The 17,950-nt window shown below is 39.7% G+C and overlaps 2 protein-coding genes across 4 annotated transcripts; one reads left to right on the forward strand and one right to left on the reverse strand.

Annotated features, from left to right (window-relative positions):
* The first annotated feature begins 244 nt into the window (after nucleotides 1-244).
* Nucleotides 245-13,846, forward strand: nprl3 (NPR3-like, GATOR1 complex subunit). Of its 2 annotated transcripts, XM_080043497.1 has the most exons (14): nucleotides 245-644; nucleotides 1,852-1,921; nucleotides 3,509-3,547; nucleotides 4,284-4,416; nucleotides 5,766-5,840; nucleotides 7,933-8,086; nucleotides 8,296-8,377; nucleotides 8,494-8,631; nucleotides 9,351-9,507; nucleotides 9,884-9,990; nucleotides 10,239-10,368; nucleotides 11,061-11,250; nucleotides 11,606-11,798; nucleotides 13,124-13,846. In XM_080043497.1, the coding sequence occupies exons 1-14, from the start codon at nucleotides 449-451 to the stop codon at nucleotides 13,287-13,289; spliced, it is 1,830 nt and encodes a 609-aa protein (XP_079899623.1). In that variant the 5' UTR covers nucleotides 245-448; the 3' UTR covers nucleotides 13,290-13,846. The 2 variants fall into 2 exon arrangements, with proteins under 2 accessions (XP_079899623.1, XP_079899624.1); XM_080043498.1 differs by lacking the exon at nucleotides 3,509-3,547 and having other exon boundaries at nucleotides 13,124-13,845.
* On the reverse strand, nucleotides 12,866-16,073 carry mpg (N-methylpurine DNA glycosylase). 2 transcript variants are annotated; one of them, XM_080043501.1, is made up of 4 exons: nucleotides 15,692-16,073; nucleotides 15,230-15,434; nucleotides 14,668-15,011; nucleotides 12,866-13,154 (listed from the first exon to the last, which is right to left on the reverse strand). In XM_080043501.1, exons 1-4 carry the CDS (start codon nucleotides 15,926-15,928, stop codon nucleotides 13,065-13,067), a joined length of 876 nt encoding a protein of 291 aa, XP_079899627.1. In that variant the 5' UTR covers nucleotides 15,929-16,073; the 3' UTR covers nucleotides 12,866-13,064. The 2 variants fall into 2 exon arrangements, with proteins under 2 accessions (XP_079899627.1, XP_079899626.1); XM_080043500.1 differs by lacking the exon at nucleotides 12,866-13,154 and having other exon boundaries at nucleotides 14,106-15,011.
* Nucleotides 16,074-17,950: the final 1,877 nt, after the last annotated feature.

Below are 17,950 nucleotides of genomic sequence, written 5' to 3' on the forward strand. Positions count from 1 at the left end.
AGATAGATAGATAGATAGATAGATAGATAGATAGATAGATAGATAGATAGATAGATAGATAGATAGATAGATAGATAGATAGATAGATAGATAGATAGATAGATAGATAGATAGATAGATAGATAGATAGATAGACATTAATAAGCAAATCACTGACTAATGCTGAAGCGGGCGGAACCTTGTGGCCGTCTCATGTGTTCCAACCGTATTGTTTTCAAAGTGACACAAAATAATCGCAGCAGTACATGGATGTGCGCTACGGAGGGTTTTTCAGTTTGGCCTCCAGACTGTGATTTATCCTGGGTCGGTGTTTTGTGTATGACATGCTTTAATACTCGAATACGAGCTTCGCCTGGAGCAAGCTCACATTGACTGTTTGGTCGTAGCTAACAGCTCGCGACCGACTTAATTGTGTCGCAGCTAACGTAAAGTTAGCTACAATGCTAAAATGATGTTCAACCCTTCCGCCGGGTTACCAGATGATCGAAAATCCATGTACAGTCAGTCACAGCAAAGCGTGTACAAAACTGGTGATAAAACCAGCCCTATAAGTGTCATACTGGTAAGCTCTGGCAGCAGAGGAAACAAACTGCTTTTCCGATACCCTTTCCAAAGATTGGCCGAGTGTCCGTCATCCCTTACAGGTAGGCTTGACCTTATTTGCATTATATCTGATCACCTATACGCATGTATGCTGGACAAAATGACGTACACCTCTCCCAATATAGGCGGTTTCAGGTCTGACTTTTATCTACCTTTCTCATAATTAAGTATACAGAGTTACAAGTTACACATACAGGGCAACTTAGAGGATTGCCTGATATGGCAAAATACTTCAGCAGAGCAAACTATGGCTTCGCACAGCAACATATATTACGTAACACTTCCATGATTGATATAAAGATTATTAAAACATTTAGTTTGTTCTGGCTTTTGATACAACAATTAGTTTTCCCCCATTCTTATTGGCATCAATAACCATGTGTTATGCACTGTAGCCTATATGAACTCACCGGCCACTTTATTAGGTACAGCGGTTCATTTTCTTGTTAACACATATTAGGCTACTTATCAGTCAATCACATGGCAGCAACTCAATGCATTTAGGCATGTAGACCTGGACAGGACATCAGAATGGGGAAGAAAGGGGGTTTTAAGTGACTTTGAACCTTGCAATGTAGATTTTTCAGAAATTGCTGATCTACTGGGATTTTCACGTACAACCAAATATCCAGTGAGCGGCATTATTGTGGACGATAAGGCCTTGTTGATGTCAGAGGTCAGTGGAGGATGGGCATACTGGTTCAAGATGAGAGAAAGGCAACAGTAACTAAAATAACGTATCATTACAACCAGGGTATGCAGAATACCATCTCTGAACGCAAAACACGACCAACCTTGAAGCAGATGGGCTACAGCAGTAGAAGACCCCACCGGGTGCCACTCTTGTATAAGAACAGGAAATTGAGGCTACAATTCGCACAGGCCCACCAAAATTGGACAATAAAAGATTGGAATAGTCTTGCATGGTCTTATGAGTCTCGATTTCAGTTGCGAAAGTCAGATGGTAGGGTCAGAATTTGGCATTAACAACATGAAAGCATGGATCCATCCTGCCTTGCACCATCAACCATGCCACGTTAAAAGTCGCTTAAATCCGCTTTCTTCCCCATTCTGATGCTCGGTTTTAACCTCAGCATGTTGTCTTGACTACGTCTATGCCTTAATGCATTAAGTTGCGGCCATGTGATTGGAAGATAAGCTTTTTGTTTTTATAAGCAATTGAACAGGTGTACCTAATAAAGTGGCCGGTGAGTGTATATAAGTAATTATATTATTTCTTTCCACAAGCAAAACAACGCAGTCCATATGCACAGAACACGACAGGGGAAGGTCTTGAAGATCAGGATGGTGATTCAAGGTATTTTTCTGGTGTTTATTTAAATTACTGGGATAATGACTTATTTCTCGGGACACTGACTATATGTGTTAAGATGTGCAGCAGCTACTTACTCTAATTAGGTGTTTCCTTCCATATTGAATTTTTTAATAAAACCTCATACATTTTTCATGTCCCATGTTAAATTTACCCTTTGTGGTTATGCTTCATTAAGCTTCTCAAAATTAAGTTGAGGAAATAAACAAACTGCTCTACAGGTTTCAATATAAAACCTAAATATATCACCTCACTATGTGTTTAAATGTCCCATATTCCCAGCTGCTGTTTGAATAGGCTTGTCTATATATAAACTGTTTACAAACAATCCAATAAACCTTCACTAGAGATGATTACATTGTGGTCAACTCTAATTTTTTTATTTAATTTTTACTTTTTTTACATGCTTTCAATTCACAAGTTCATACAATGCATTGTTAAACCATGTCAGACTTTCTGTAGACATAACCATGAACCTTGGGAAAAGAAACAGTCAATCATAAAGAATGGCAGACATGAATGTAATTTATACAACAGCAGGATGGTGGCAGAGCTGCATCATTTCATGGTTTTACAAAGTTAAGAAATGAAAGAAAAAGGGATGATTTGTCTATCCACTGAGTAAACAAAACAAATGCTTTATCTTGATGTTGCAGATATAGCAATTGTTAGGTTGAGTAATCAGATCAGTCCAAAATCACTTCACCTTGCATGAAAATTAGTTTTTCTTTGAGTATGTTAAACTGGGCTTCGTCAGTTATAGTATAAGCTGTGCTGACGGTGAGCCACGCGAGAACAAATTGAACCACTGAAATAAAGGTTGAGCAGTCGGCAATGACTGTGGCAGAAGTTGAATGAAACAGAAACAGACTTTTCAAACTACTTCAGCTCCTTCCTGTTTGCACACTCAAAGATGTTGATGTATGTTCCAGCAAAATACAAAAATAACAGACAGGAAACCTTTCAGTCTTATCTGTTGTTTTGCTGCCGCTCTATGGAGGATAATGCTGGACAGTCGTTGGTTGAAATAGCTTCGGTCACAGGGCTGTATGAAGAAGCCACGTCATTCAAACCCATCTGATTTTCAAATAAAACTGGCACAAGAATATCAAATCAATTTTGTCCTCTGCTCAGATTTTGCCTAATGACTTCACTTTCAACTTGCTTTTATTGTATGCACTCCGTTTTTTTTAAATTTTTTATTATAGGACTGTTGATTAATTATATAAGAAATATGTAATATGTCCTGGCATTTTTGTCTTGGTGGAGAACCTGGCAGCAGCATGTTGAACAGTTTGTAGTCATGCAGTTACTGCTTTATAAAGACCAGTATAAGGTTTTGCAGTATGTATGTGGCTGGTTTTGACTCCATACAGGTGTCAACGTATCTTAATACACGGTAAACTGGTCATTTGCTTGAATCCACATGCAGACCAGCATTTTCACATCACAGTATCACTTGTTTGTTTGGGTCGTTTTGATGTCCATTTAATACATTCAGCCCAAATGTGTGTTGCATTTTCCCTTTTGTTTGCTTTTTTCTTCTTTTTTATGGCCCAATTCCCATTTCAGAGAACAAACTCCACTAACTGACGAACAGTTGGTAGCAGGGTAAGATCAAATCATTCTAAACCACCTTTTCCTTCGCTTAGATCACCCCTGTCTTTTTATCCCCTTCTTTCCTTTTTTTGTGTCCTGTATGGATCCCGAACCCCAATCTCAGTCAAATCCTTGTAAGTCACCAGTAGCAGATCCAGTGAATCAGCGCTTTGGTTAATTCTGGACTTCAGTTTCGCTTTTCTCTGTACTGTTTGCCTTTTGAAAGAAAAGAAAACTGTTTTAATTCATGTTGATTATACTAGTATGTTATCTCGGCATTACAAAACAAATGCACACTACAATAAGTCTACTACTGGACTTTCTTTTTTAAATTGTGTTGGTGGGGTAAGTCCATAGCCGGTTTCATTTTATTTATTTTTTTCTGAAAGTTAACGCCTTGATTTTTATCCCTTTGATTGCAGCATGAGTTAATTAAAACAAACCAGCATGAGTCTTTCACATTCTTCAATCATACAGCGACTTCACTGTTTCTGCAAAGAGGCCTCTTCCTCTTTTCTCCTGTCCAGTAGCCACACAAGCTTTTTTAATTTATAATGTCATTGTTGAATTGTATTACAGGCAGATGCATCTGATTTAGGCAACCGCTGTTGTTAACAGGAATGTGAAAAAAAGAGTAAATAAACGGGACCAATTTAAACTTTCTCACTTGTCCCAGCCGTTTCTATGCTGTACTCTGTCATCTCAGCCCGCACACTTGTCTTATTGAGTCTGCACTTGTTTCTTGAAGGTTCTCGGACATCATCCTTGCCACCATCCTTGCCACCAAATCTGATATATGTGGGAAAAAGTTTGAACTGAAAATAGACAATGTTCGATTTGTGGGCCACCCAACTCTCCTTCAACATCCTCCCATTATTCAAGTAAGGAACACAATGACTTCTACTACAAACATGTACTGAAATGTTATTTTTTATGAGCTGAAGTTCAAGTAAAGATAAACAAGATTTCATGCAATTTCCCTGTCACCCAGCTATTCCATTAGTATGTACAGCCATTCAGTTAAAAGGTGAACAGTGCCAAATTTTACTTGATTATTAATAATATTTTATTCATTTATATTGCCATTTGGCTTTGATGAGGCTATCAGGCCATTTCTTATTTGGTCATGACCTTTTATGTTAGCTTTTAGCTTTGGCTAAATAGTCCTCACATTCGCAGTGCCCCCTACTGATGTTTTTTTTGTCTGATGCTTCACTGCCCCTGTTGAAGGGGCGGATCTACAAGGCAATGGGTGGGGGGGCAGGCAAAGAGTGTAGTGACTGAGCAGCCCAGAGCATCTGAAGGTGAAGTCAGTTTCTCCTGGTGAAGTTCAAACGCACCAAGTCAACTTAAAGTTAAAATGTTAATGAATTTTATATATGCTAAAGGTGATTCAGCAATAAGAGCACGTCCATTAAACGTTACCCTAAGTGAAATTGCTTGCTCGTGAAGTGTAGGAACATTTGGATTACTTTTCATTTTAGGAAAGACAAGACGATACAATTTGGCATGTTTGCATCCATATTGTTTAACAGGGTCGCTGTTTCGGTTACATCTTACTAGAGAGGGACAGTATAGGGAGACATAAATACATAGAGAAATCAATGAAGGTTAAGAGGAAAAAGAAAAAATAAATGCTAGGGATGAAGAGGAGTTTCAGACTCAGAAAGAGGGACAGAGGCAGGAAGTGATCAGGAGGATGACAGGGAGGCTCCTACTGCAAATCCAGCTGGACCACATGGTATGCTTTTATTCTCCCTGCATATACATTCCAGTACAGAAGCATAACATATCATCTCACTCAGTAAAATAACATGTTTTCAGTTATTGCCTAGTTTCTGTTTATACATTTACATACTGTATATATGGGGATTCCCAGGCAGGTACCATCCTCCCATTCCACCCTGCCAAGACCTATTTGCCCCTCCATGTAAATGTTTCTATATCCACCACTGCCCTGTTGCCAAAATTGAGGTATTTCACAGAGACAAGAATATATAAAAAACTTTGAGATCCAATATCATATTCTATTACATGCTGCTTTTGTCTAAATAACAGGAATAACTTACATTGTACTTGACTACACAACTTAATTTAAAACTTCTGGCACAATCAACAAAAACTGAACACTTCAGGTTGTTCTGTTATTTTCTATGTTTGTGAACGGACTGCTTTTTAAATTTAGTATTTATATATAATTTATGTGAAAAAAATGTTTCTTTCTGTGTAGGTTTCTAAGACGGACCCTTCACCAAAGAGAGAAATGCCTACGATGATCTTGTTTAATGTGGTGTTTGCACTAAGGGTATGAAAAGATTTTTCATTTGACTCTTCCAGTTAGTGTGTAAATGGTATATTGGTATTGAAAAATGTACTTGATAGCTTTATTTTAAATGATGACTCAATGGAGTCAGGTGGGTGTGACATGTAGATTTGTGTTCTGTTGATTGGAGGGGTGTGTGTGAGTGATAATATTCCTGTATACTTTATCTGTGAGAGCATGGCACATCAGAGCGAGGAGGGACCAATTTAAAAATGCTTAATCATGCCGCCCAACAGGGCCCTGCCTGTTCTTGCCTGTGCTGAGTCATTGTAACCAGAAAGTCCCAGTACAGCAGAGAAGGGGCGAGAAATGCACTGTCATGTTTCGTCACCGATATCTGCACAGCAACAGTTGTATTATTACCCTGGAAATTTCCATAAGCATAACCGTCCCAGTAAATAACACATAACACACAAGTAAATTATTGTATATTTTTTCTACACTGTTCATTTGTATATATTATTTCCACAAAGATGTCCCTTTTAGTGAAAAACATATTATCCTACCTAACATGATGTATGTAAATTCATTGGTGCTCATTGATACAGGGTAAAACAGATTCTTAAACACAAGGTGTTAGTCTGTGTATTACGTGTCATAGATATATCCCCGTATACTGTATACCACATCCGGCCTGTTAACTGCATTTCTGTCACTACCACATTGCAGCCAAATAGCAAAAAAATTCAAGACTTTTGTTTAGCTTTTGTATGTTTTAAAGCTATTCTTACCTTTGTAGAGTTTTTACACTTATTTTAAATGACTTTAAAATGGTATAAATAAGGTTTTTACACTCTAAAATGCATGGTAGACCCAACAGGAATAAAAAGAAACAATTATTTCAGTCTCATAATATTAGGTGAAAACTACAACCAATCAAATCGTTCGGACCGAACGATTTAATTGGCCGACAGACCTGTCTGTTTGCCGTCTGCTTGTGTACCGCGCATTCGTGCACGCGCGTCCTCAACGAAAGGGTTTGTTTTGATTCCACGGCAGACAGTAGCCTAGCGAGTAGCGACCATTGTAGAAAAGGTTACAGTGTTGTTATTTCTTGTTATTTCTTACAGTGTGTTAAGCTGTGTTTTAGTGTTGGGCCGTGACGTCAGTCGGCCAGAGAGCCAGTTCAGTAAGTTTCCTTTCGCTTCTCCCTCGGTGAGATGTGTGTGAGCAAGTTGCCACAGTAAGCCATCATTCGTGTTTATCTGAGTGTAAATGTGAATCACCCGTGTGTGAGTATGTACATGTAGTCCCGATCGCTGTTATAAGTTATAGTTTGTGCATGTTATTAGCGGCTGCGATTCGCGAGTCGCAACAGCTGTTCAAACGTCTCCTCACGAGCGGAGTTTAAGCCTTTGTTCTTTTTCCGCGATCTATATGCGGCTGTGCCTGTGAAAGAAGGAAAATAAAGAGCGGATAAAACCCTACTCCTCCTCTCATTATAAGCATAAGTGGTGTTCTGGCCGACATATCTGAAGTGAAACCAGTGATACAAGCAGATCAGCGCGGTACCGGTAGCCTACTACAGCCACGAGTTTCTTCAGCCACAATATAACTCACTTTGTGCACGGAGACAGTATTAAGCAAGTAAGTCTGCTTGTGTAGCCTAAATTAAGTTTCTTCAAAAACAAAACAAAAAAAACGGGGATAGGAATGAGGGGGTGGGGCTGCATTGGAGGAAGGCGGGATATTATGATTGTGCTGAAATGCTCAAACTCAAATCCATCCGAACTGCTTTAATGAAAGGATTGCAAAAAACAAACAAATGAAAATGATTTTTAACATTACATGTGTTTTTTTAATTCAAAATAAGTTAACCCTCTTTTTAAGGATAACATAATGTTAAGTGACTATGTAATACATCTGTTACAAAAACTAAGTTTTGAAGAACCAGTCTGGTCTGGTTTAAATAAGACTTTATGAATGAATAAATCTTAACTGAACTACACATTTAAACACTGATGTTGTATATACACTGTAAAAGGTAATATCTGAGTCGAAACATATAACTATGTTCATTGCATTATGTGTGAAAATTATACTTTAAAAAAAGGTCTCTCTCTCTCATCTCCAGGCGAATGCTGACCCGTCAGTCATCAGCTGCATGCACAACCTGTCACGCCGCATCGCGATAGCCCTGCAGCATGAAGAGCGGCGCTGCCAGTTCCTGACCAGAGAGGCCAAACTCATGCTGGCCGTCCAGGATGAGATTACCACCATGACTGAGAGTGAGAATCATGTTTGTCACAACTCACTGTTGAGAGCAATGTCCTGCTGCATCTCGGTCAATTTATAGAAAGTCATAATTCATTGTACATATTGGCATTTCTATGATAGAAAAATATATACTTGTCAGTATATTAACACTTTGATGATGTATTATAATTAAGATTTGAAAGTGTATTTTGACAGTGTTTTCTGCTTGTCCTAAACTAAGCGGATGGAAGCCCCCAGTCTCCTTTTAGACAAATTCTTCCCAAATGTAAGCTGGCCAGGGACCTGAAGGAGGCTTATGACAGGTGTGTGATGAAGAAAATTATAAATTGCTATTTTGGTTTTGTTATTTCTCCCCTTTTCTTCTCCTTTATAATGTGTGTTTTTCATATGGCTGACTCTTATATTCATGTGTTTGCAGTCTCTGTACAACTGGTGTGGTGCGACTACATATTAACAGCTGGCTCGAGGTGAGCTTCTGTTTACCACACAAGATCCACAGGATCGGTGGCAAGCATATCCCCCCAGAGGCATTAGAGCGCAGCCTCAAAGCTATAAGGTGTGTTTTTACTTTTAAGGTACAGTGTCTCTTTATTTTTGAAACTGTGTATGTCTTGTACTCAAATATAAAAGTCGGGCAACAACCCAATCGGCAGCAGTGAACTGACTTTGAAATACCACAGATAGTCTACCCCTTTCTGGAGACACAAACAAATGCAGGGAATGTTATCATAAGTAACAGATGAATCCCTTTTCATGCTATGTTTGAGATGGTATTCGTATACCACATACAATTTACCACATTTATTTACTTTGTTAAAGAGGTATACCATTTACTTTAAGTTGTATGTATGGTTTCCTTCTTTTCTGCTCACAAATGCAAAATTTCTTAGGGATAGAAGAAACATTTCACAGCCTCCCATTGACCCTCATTTATATATTGTTATTTCATGATGAAAGGTAACTTGCCCATGTCTCTACTAGTTAATCGGATTTTGCTTCAAGTCAGTCAAAACCATGTGAAGTTTTCTGTGGGCCATACTGCCACCTATTGGCACTTCAGCGTACTTACATCAGAGTTGTGATCAACTTTTACCGCTCTGATTCCTGTACGCGTTTTCAGAAACACTATAGTTATGTGTCTATACTATTACTATTGATATAGTTGTTTTGTACATACATGCATGTTCTGACTTCTACTACATGTGATTCCTTCTGATCTCTGTTGAGAAGGCAGTATGTTGATTTAGAGGCTATATAACATGTTGTTTTGTGCAGACCCTATCATGCCCTGCTGCTGCTGGAAAGTGAGAAGGCACTGCTGAGCCAGCTTCCTCTGGACTGTTCGCCTGCCATGGTGCGCCTCATCAAAACCTGCTCCGCTGTGAAAAACCTTCAGCAGCTCGCTCAAGATGCTGACCTGGCCTTACTTCAGGTGCGAAACCATCACACCGCCTGCATCACCACTGCAACTTAAAACGCCAGATGTTATTCTCTGATCTCAAAAGTAATTTATTTTAGAATTTGAAGAACTTTTTAATTTCAAACAAAAATAATGTATAACTTGGATTGATATCACATTGTATATATATATATCTTAAAAGTAAAAGTTGTTTACCCCAGAGAGACAACTGTGTTGATGGTGTTTTACTGCCATCTAGTGGACACCATATGTACTTCCAAAGCCAATATTTGACACCACAGAAGTCGGAGTGATTCCTTCTACAAACTGTTTTTTTCAGTTGCAAAGAATATTGATGGTCTTAAATCACATCATTTACATTATTTGTGAATTCTTCTCTCTGTGTCAGATCTTTCAAATTGCGGCTCACCTGGTTTATTGGGGCAAAGCGATCATCATCTACCCACTGTGTGAGAACAATGTCTACATGCTGTCTCCTCATGCCAACATTTGCCTGTGAGTGTTCATGATGTGATGTAAGCCATAAGGCTCAAAAACACATATTTGTCCTTATTTATTACAGATTTTCCAAGCCTTCACTGTTTAAATCATCCCAAAATGTGTTCTGAAAGAACTGGATTGGGCAATTGGCAGCACAAGTCAATGCATTTCCTGTATAACATATTGGAAAAGGAATTTAAAAAGCTGTGTTAATGGAAAATCCATCTACTGTAGAATAATGTCCGTTATCTGTCTCTGGATAGATACTCGCCATTGGCTGAGCAGTTTGCCCAGCAGTTTCCTGGCCATGATCTGCCCTCTATGTTAGCGAAGTTCTCGCTGCCTGTCTCGCTGTCTGAGTTCAGAAACCCTCTCGAGGCTCCTGCACAGGAGGTAAGATAATTGTAAAAGTAAAAATACACAGCAAATTATCTAACCTCTCCACAGTGGAAAAAACAAACACACACTACACATATATTTACCATAAGCTAATGGGGCTTCATTTAAAAAACTTTTTTTTTTAAAGTAAAAAACATAAAATAAACTATAGTAGTGGAATGACTGTGAAAAAGTGATCCAATCCCCCCGTCTTTCAATATAAATCGACTTAATTTGTGTATTCCATCTTTATTTTTTATGTTTTTTTCTCAGAAGAAACAAAAAACAAGAACATATTAGCTTTTGTTTTGTTCTAAAAAACGAAATAAAAAGTTAAAAAAGTATATTTAATTTTATTATTTTTAGTGACATTTTTAACATTATTATAATTTTTTTATTTTGTACAAATTAAAAGCTAATTAACATGAAATAGAATTTGCCTGGTGAATCCCTATTCAATCGCTATTGCTGGCAGAGTTGGCAGAGTTCAACTGATGAATTATAAATGGCAAGGGGAGATCAGCTCCAGCGTCTGCAGCCTCCATTTTTCATGAGCACAAGGTCTTTCTTTTGGCTCTATTTTGAGCTTGTATCACAAGTGACCTTAGGCTGATGTAAAACATATTTGACCTGATGAGGGACACGAGCGTGTTCAGCTGTACTTGTTCCTGTGCTCAGCTTGTGATGCTGCTCTGCTTCCTGGCCAGGCCCAGCTGATCCAGATGGTGGTATGGATGCTGCAGCGCCGCCTAATGATCCAGCTGCACACTTACGTCTGCCTGTTGGTGCCGCCCAGCGAGGACGAGCCCAGACTGAGGGATGAAGACCCTCCGCTGGCTGCCCGAGTAGGAGGCCGCAGTCTCAGCACCCCTAGCGCCCTCAGCTTTGGTTCCCCAAGTATGTCCTCACTTTCTCAGTTCTCTGAGGTTTCCATGGTCATGAAATTCCTGGAAAAGTTATGGAATTTGAAAAAAAACTTGATGGCTTGGAATGATTCAACTGAATGTTTTGGAAAAGTTTTGAATTGTATGTGTGTTTAATAATGGTTCAAGAGAAACACAGCATTATTGAGCCATATGATTGTGAAACAGAATGACCTCCTTAAAGCTTCTTAAATATAAGGTTATGGAAATTGGAAGTTTTCAAAATTAATTGGTAAAAATGTGTGGGAACCCTGCTCATCTGCCAAGCTCTCAGAGGTATAACATGGTGATAGATTATCAACGATCATTGATCTGATTCCTGTGTATAGCCAGCAGTGACGACATGACCCTCACCAGCCCCAGTATGGACAACTCCAGTGCAGAGCTACTGCCTGGTGGGGACTCTCCACTGAACAGGAGGATGACAGAGACGCTGCTCGCCAGCCTTTCAGAGCACGAAAGGCAGGTAATCCTTAACATCCCTGCTGCACAAAATCCAGAGGATCTGCGGATGTTTGCCAGGTAATTAACCTTGCTTTAACACAAGCCTAGTGCATGTTCTGTGCTTTTTGTAAGTGCATTGAAGGATCTCAGCTCTTCATTGCTCTTTTCATTTAGTCATTCTGGCTACCTCTACAATAAAAGGCCCTTTACACTGTGTGATTTTGGTACATCTGAGACAAAATTCTGAAATATAGAACCAAATTTACAATATACCCACCAATCAGAATACGCCATGAAATGATGCAGAATACACTGTCGATTGTGTTTTTATTATGTTTCATTACAGAAGTACCATTTTTTGGGTTTGGGGAGAAAATCTTGTTAATTGTTCATTATTTACCACACAGTCATTCCACAATCTTTCTCAAATTGATACTGCCCGGTTGGACACATATTTGGATAGGCTTTAGTAACTCATGAGTTTATAAATCACTATTGAATATTGATTATTAGTAAATAAGATATTTGTAGATTTGTTTGGAAATTAAGTTAAATTTGATTACATTTGCTGACTATTAATTGGAAAATATTGACTGGAGAGTTTGGATTATTTTCAAGCGGTTTTGTAGCCTGGCATTCCCAGACCTGCCACTAGGCGCTGGCAAATTAAATTTGCTGCGCGTGTTGGTCTGGAGACGCTCCGTTGAAGCTTATCAAGACTACCAGAAATCTGGTATAACGTTTCAATTGGTTCTATCTAATATGGGCGCGCCAGAGCCCTTTATATGGTGCTCTGGGGAGGACGTAACCGGATGACGACAGTGACGTGCATGCGACGTCGAAGCTGTGATAGTAAACATCAAAGATGGCTGCGGATATGTTGTGTGAGTTTGAGACTGCTTTGGCCTCGACCCTTAACGAATTGGAAGACGGGACTCATAGCTTTCACTAGCAAGTAAGTGGAATGTTCTGTTTTGCCGACCGACAACGGCAAACGTTTAATTGAACAGTTTAACAGCTGTTCGCTAAACGAACGGGGCTTACGTCACTTGTGCATCGCTCTGATTGGTTGTAGTGCTATCCAACTGCGTGCAGTGGCATTTGAAATGCACGAGTAGGAGCCGCCCCTAGAGTTGGAAATTACTATTGATCGTCGCCAGACCCTCTATCGTTCAAGATATCAGGGTCAGGATTTCCAGGCTAGCGGTTTTGTGCAACGGAAATATAAAATGCCAAAAAGTTCACCCTCTAATGATCAGTGTTTTGTTTTGTATAGCACACACTTCTTCTTCCCTGTAATGAAAAATATCATCAGAGCTACAAAAGTCCTGTCTCATGGTTGTTTTACACAGCTAGTGAAATTCTAAACCCACTTTTCTGCCTATTATGTTGACTGCTTCCAGGTTGCTTCACTATTTCCGGGGCCATCACCACCTGGAAGAGATAATGTACAATGAGAACATGAGGCGCTCACAGCTCAAGACACTGTTTGACAAGTTCCGCAGTGTCCTTGTGGTGACCAACCACGAGGATCCCATTATTTCAATCTTTCAGTCACCCATGGAGTAGTGGCACAGAGACGGTATCAGCTCTCACCAACTGGAAAAAATGTCAGGTTGAGAGCATAGCCCGCTGTGCTCATATCTAAGTGCTATTGCTTAACAAAGTGATTTTAACCCTCCTGCTGTGTTCATTTCATGTTAACGACACAAAAGTATTGACTATAATTATTGCAAACCATATTACCTAAACAATTTTGGATTTTCCCCCGAGTCATGATAAAATATATGATTAAGAATCTCAAGATGATCGATCAGATGTATAGAACCGTCGTTTATATAACATGGAATCATACATACTGTAGAGTATGTACGAATGCATTGTATAATAAAATTTGTAATTATGAGTGTGTGTGAGAGAGAGAGAGAGAGAGTGTGTGAGAACGAACATGTGTGAACATGCTGAGGTCTAGGAGTGTGTGACGATGAATGGGCATGTATTTTATTCACATTGGAAGAACACAACAAGAGGGTTAAAGTGAAGTGCCCCATTGACGTGTTTGTGTGCAGATTTACAAAATATAGAAACTGTTTTCTTTCATGAGCCAATGCTTGTTTACAATATTAAATTATTTTGTACGTACCAGAAATGTCTCAAGTGTCTACTCTAAATATTGGTGGGGGTTTAACCTGTCCTCCCGTGTCCCAGATGTGTTAGATCATCAGTACTGACCACAGAGGGGCACATTGAGTAATGATCATTCCAGACCTCCAGCTACCTCTCCTCAGGAATCCCAGAGGTGGGGAGAGAAAGACAGCAAGAAAGGGAAGACACTGAACAGCAGACAGGCTGTTTCTGCTTTGAGGGAAGCAGAGCCTTCCAAACATCTGTGAAATCACTGAGGAGAGAATTTACCCAAGTACCAATGTTTATTAAAGAACACAGATGTAAGACCTAAACAACAACCCTCATGAGTGGGTGAAGGTACGTTTTAGAACTTATTTTTATAGGAACTGATGAACCGTGTTTTACTCTAGCTTACTTCAAGTCTGTTCTATTTCTTTTCAGTACAACTTTGTAACACTACCACACTGTGTCGGAATGAGTAGCAGTTTAGATAAATGTTTTGGAATATTTATGCAGATAAGAATTTAGACTTTCAACCAGGCATGGAGTTATTTTACTATTTTGACTTTCTAATAACTAAACAATTAATGAATTATATTTTCACAAGTGTAAGAAGTAGTTAATCCCAGAAAAGCAAACAGAAGATGCCTATGTTTTATACAGCCTTAATAGTGAAGTCCACAAAGGGAACAGATGGCAGAGTAGTTTTAAGAATATTCCTGTGAAGTCCTTCTGACATGGTGTCAGGCTGCACATCTGAGGGACCTAAATCGTTCATTTCATTTCCAGACAGAGACTGTCTTTCTGCCTCTTTACTCACTTTGCTAACACAGGGGTGTCCACAAAGATAAAACCGCCAAGGCTTCTTGGCCCACTCCCCATGGGACTCAATTCCAATTCGTGGGGCCGACACTATATTGTGGGGTTCTGCTGGATTTACGCTGGGGTCCCTCTCCAGCCACACCTCTGGGTCTGAGGCGAGGTCTCGACGGTCAAAACAGCGGGTTACGTTCAAAGCCTGGCACAACTTTGATGGCCCGTTGCAGAGCTCTTTGTCCTTCAGTTGTCGGGCTCCCTCCTTGCGTCTGGCTGCCCTCAGCTGCCTCATAAGGGGCTGACCCTGCAGAGGCTCAAGGGAGCGCAGCAGCACGGCAGCACCCTCGCCTGTGAAAAACAGTACACAATATGTATCAGTCAGCAAGGCTCCACTCTGTCTCCTTCCTTTTGCCATACAGATGATTAAATAAAAAAACCTCTGTATTGATTTACAGTTATATATCACAAGGAGGAAGGCACATGGAAAAAAGACTAAGACTTGTTTGCATGCATCAGAAGGCAAAATGGTCATCATAAAGAACACCTTTGCTGGGCAATGCTTTTACCTTCACTGGACACATTCATGCAAAGGTAGATGCCATAGATTTGATACACATAGATTGTGCCAGGCTTCATGAACATGGCTGTATTCCTCTCAGTGCGTTTGCCTCCTGCTGAGTGTGAGGCTTTGTCCTCCCCTCCAAGGTAGGCTTCAGTTTCCACTATTCTCCCTCGCAGCTCAGTACCATCTGTACACCTGTGGACCAACACCTGCAGGGATAAGGAACAAGAAAGACTGGCTGAATCCCAAATGGCATACTACCTACTATTTAGTATGTAACATAGTACATACCAAATAGTAGTCCCATATTAAATACAATACTAAATAGTAGGTAGTATGCGATTTGAGATCCAGCCACTGATTCAGAGTCAATTCATTAAAAAGTAATTCGTCAAGACGTCCATTAGCATTACATATGGCTTTCAGAAGTCCCGACAAAAAATGTGAGGTGAAAGGGCAGCTCTACCTTGCCGAGGAACGCTTTTGCCAAACAGATGCAAGATTGGTTGAAAAAATCCTCTCCCAGTCTGTGCTGCAGGTCATTGTTGATGAAATAATGGCTTTGCTCGGTGTCAGCACTTTCCCACTGAATGGGCTTCTTCAGCTTACCAGGTGAGGGTTGAAGTTTCGTGTCACCTGCTTGTTCAGGTGCTGCTGCTGATGCTGCTGTCAATGTGGCCAACTTTCTTTTTCTTGCTGCCATTATGTTACCGCAAAACACAAACTAAAAGAAAAAAAAGAGAAAGAAAAATCTTCACGACATCGTCACTGTCTTTTTTTTAATAACTTTGGCGACCCTTTTATATATTTTTTTCACAACATGCAGGCCTACTTCATAATTAACCCGAGTGACTATAATGCTAGCGCTAGCATACAGGAAGTACATTATTGTTTTGTATCAATTAAAGGGACCGCGCACACTTCCGGGCTGAAGTACGTCATATCAGGGTTTTGGCTATTAATTAATGGTGAAGTGAACGATTTATTTGTGTTAATATGTTGCAGTAACTGACAGGAAGTTAGCTAAAAGAACCATTCCGCTTACAGCTCCCTTAAGCCTATGTTGCGATTTACACACACACGCACGCACGCACGCACGCACGCACACACACGCACACACACACACACACACACACACGCACGCACACACACACACACACACACACACACACACACACACACACACACACACACTTCTAATTTTTTTTTAGTTTGCACTATTCAAATGTTCTTCCTACCAGATTTGCTGGTAGGAAGAACCTCCCAAGCAGTGGCCTTTTTCCTACTGCTGTCTTATCGTTTTAGCCTCATTTGAAAACAGCCCGCTCTAATAAGAAGTTATAAATAGAGCTGGTGTGCACTGCTCATGCCTCCCTGCCTGCCTGTGCCCAGGAAGTGGACGGCGCCAGTTTGGCCCCAGGCACTGTGGGTCCATCCCTGTTGCTTTCTGGAAGACATTAACAGTGTGTGACAAGGTGCCATGATGCCACAGACTATAACTCTATCAGCAAAGTGCACGTTTGCTGTTCTGGTGTTTGAAGCACTGCTGTACCTTAATCTCATGACTGCATGCATTGCCTGATATGAGAATGGATAGATGGGTACATTATAAGAAGGTAGAATAAACCTTAGAATAGGTTAAGTGATGTTATGTTTGAAAAAGATTGATTAAACAGAACATATTCATTGATGTTTTGACATTACAGAGGTCTTAATTGTGCTTTGTGTTAATTACATGTTAGTTGCTAAACTAAGTACACTAACCCCTAGATAAATGCACAGAGGTAAAAAGAAAACTGACCAGGAGAGCCTGTGTGCTTCAGTTGGGGGCCCCTTACTCTCCTACTGATGGTGTGTTGGTTATTTGCTGCTTCTTCTTGTTCAACTTCTCTATTATCTCTCCTGGAAGAAGAAGGCCTAGTGTTACAGAGGACTTGATTCACCAAAGCTGTCCAAAAATGTATAGCAAGCCTTTTATGTGTACCAGTGCCCTAGAGCTGTTGTTCATAGCCTACCAGTCGAAGACTGCTTTAATCAAATTGGTTTACTAGTGTGCACCAGGAATTTGAGATACAGTTTCTTAAACCTCTGTAGAGTACCAGAACAAAAAACAGTTTATAGTGATATATGTGACTGTGTATACATATCCTGACTGAAGTGTCAACAGAAAATCCTTTATCATTTCCATTTGTATTGTGTTTATATGTAGCTATAATGTTTTGCAGATACAGTTCTACATTTATCATTATAAGGATTTCAAATAGCATCTTTGTTTATGTATACATTTGAAGGAAGAAAAAATAGAAAAACAGACAGCGAAATTACAAAAAAAAAAACTTCTCTCCCCACAGAAGCCTCTCTCCTTCAGTCAGTCGGATCTTTGGAGTGTTGCCAGCAAGTGCAGCATGCTTGTGAAGTGGCAGCCTTATGCGTGTGTGGCATAGCAGGAATAAGTGAAGGGCGCACATCGTTGGAATTGAAGGTAAGTTGATATACTGCAGCAACATAAAAAAGGGCCGTAAAAGTTTCAAGTTCAAATATTTGTATGGCTAGTTATTTGATGTCATTAAACTCTCTCTTGCTTTTAGTTGTCAAAACGGCAACACTTTTCAGTGTAAAATAAAATGCCTAAATCATATGCTACATTTTATATTTATTTTCTAACGATATATAGATATGGTCAAATCACAATTAATTGGTAACAGTATGCTACCACACCAGGATT

Source organism: Ammodytes marinus (assembly GCF_949987685.1).
Source record: "Ammodytes marinus genome assembly, chromosome: 16".
NCBI lineage: Eukaryota > Metazoa > Chordata > Actinopteri > Uranoscopiformes > Ammodytidae > Ammodytes > Ammodytes marinus.

What these genes read in the sequence shown, in the direction of transcription:
- nprl3 (XM_080043497.1), top strand. Translation starts at nt 449, where the DNA reads ATGATGTTCAACCCTTCCGCCGGGTTACCAGATGATCGAAAATCCATG. An exon ending in CGCAGCCTCAAAGCTATAAG is followed by an intron (nt 8,632 to 9,350) that starts GTGTGTTTTTAC and finishes TGTTTTGTGCAG; the next exon opens with ACCCTATCATGCCCTGCTGC. An exon ending in CTGACCTGGCCTTACTTCAG is followed by an intron (nt 9,508 to 9,883) that starts GTGCGAAACCAT and finishes TCTCTGTGTCAG; the next exon opens with ATCTTTCAAATTGCGGCTCA.
- mpg (XM_080043500.1), bottom strand. Translation starts at nt 15,928, where the DNA reads ATGGCAGCAAGAAAAAGAAAGTTGGCCACATTGACAGCAGCATCAGCA. An exon ending in CAAAAGCGTTCCTCGGCAAG is followed by an intron (nt 15,435 to 15,691) that starts GTAGAGCTGCCC and finishes TTATCCCTGCAG; the next exon opens with GTGTTGGTCCACAGGTGTAC. An exon ending in CATGAATGTGTCCAGTGAAG is followed by an intron (nt 15,012 to 15,229) that starts GTAAAAGCATTG and finishes TGTTTTTCACAG; the next exon opens with GCGAGGGTGCTGCCGTGCTG.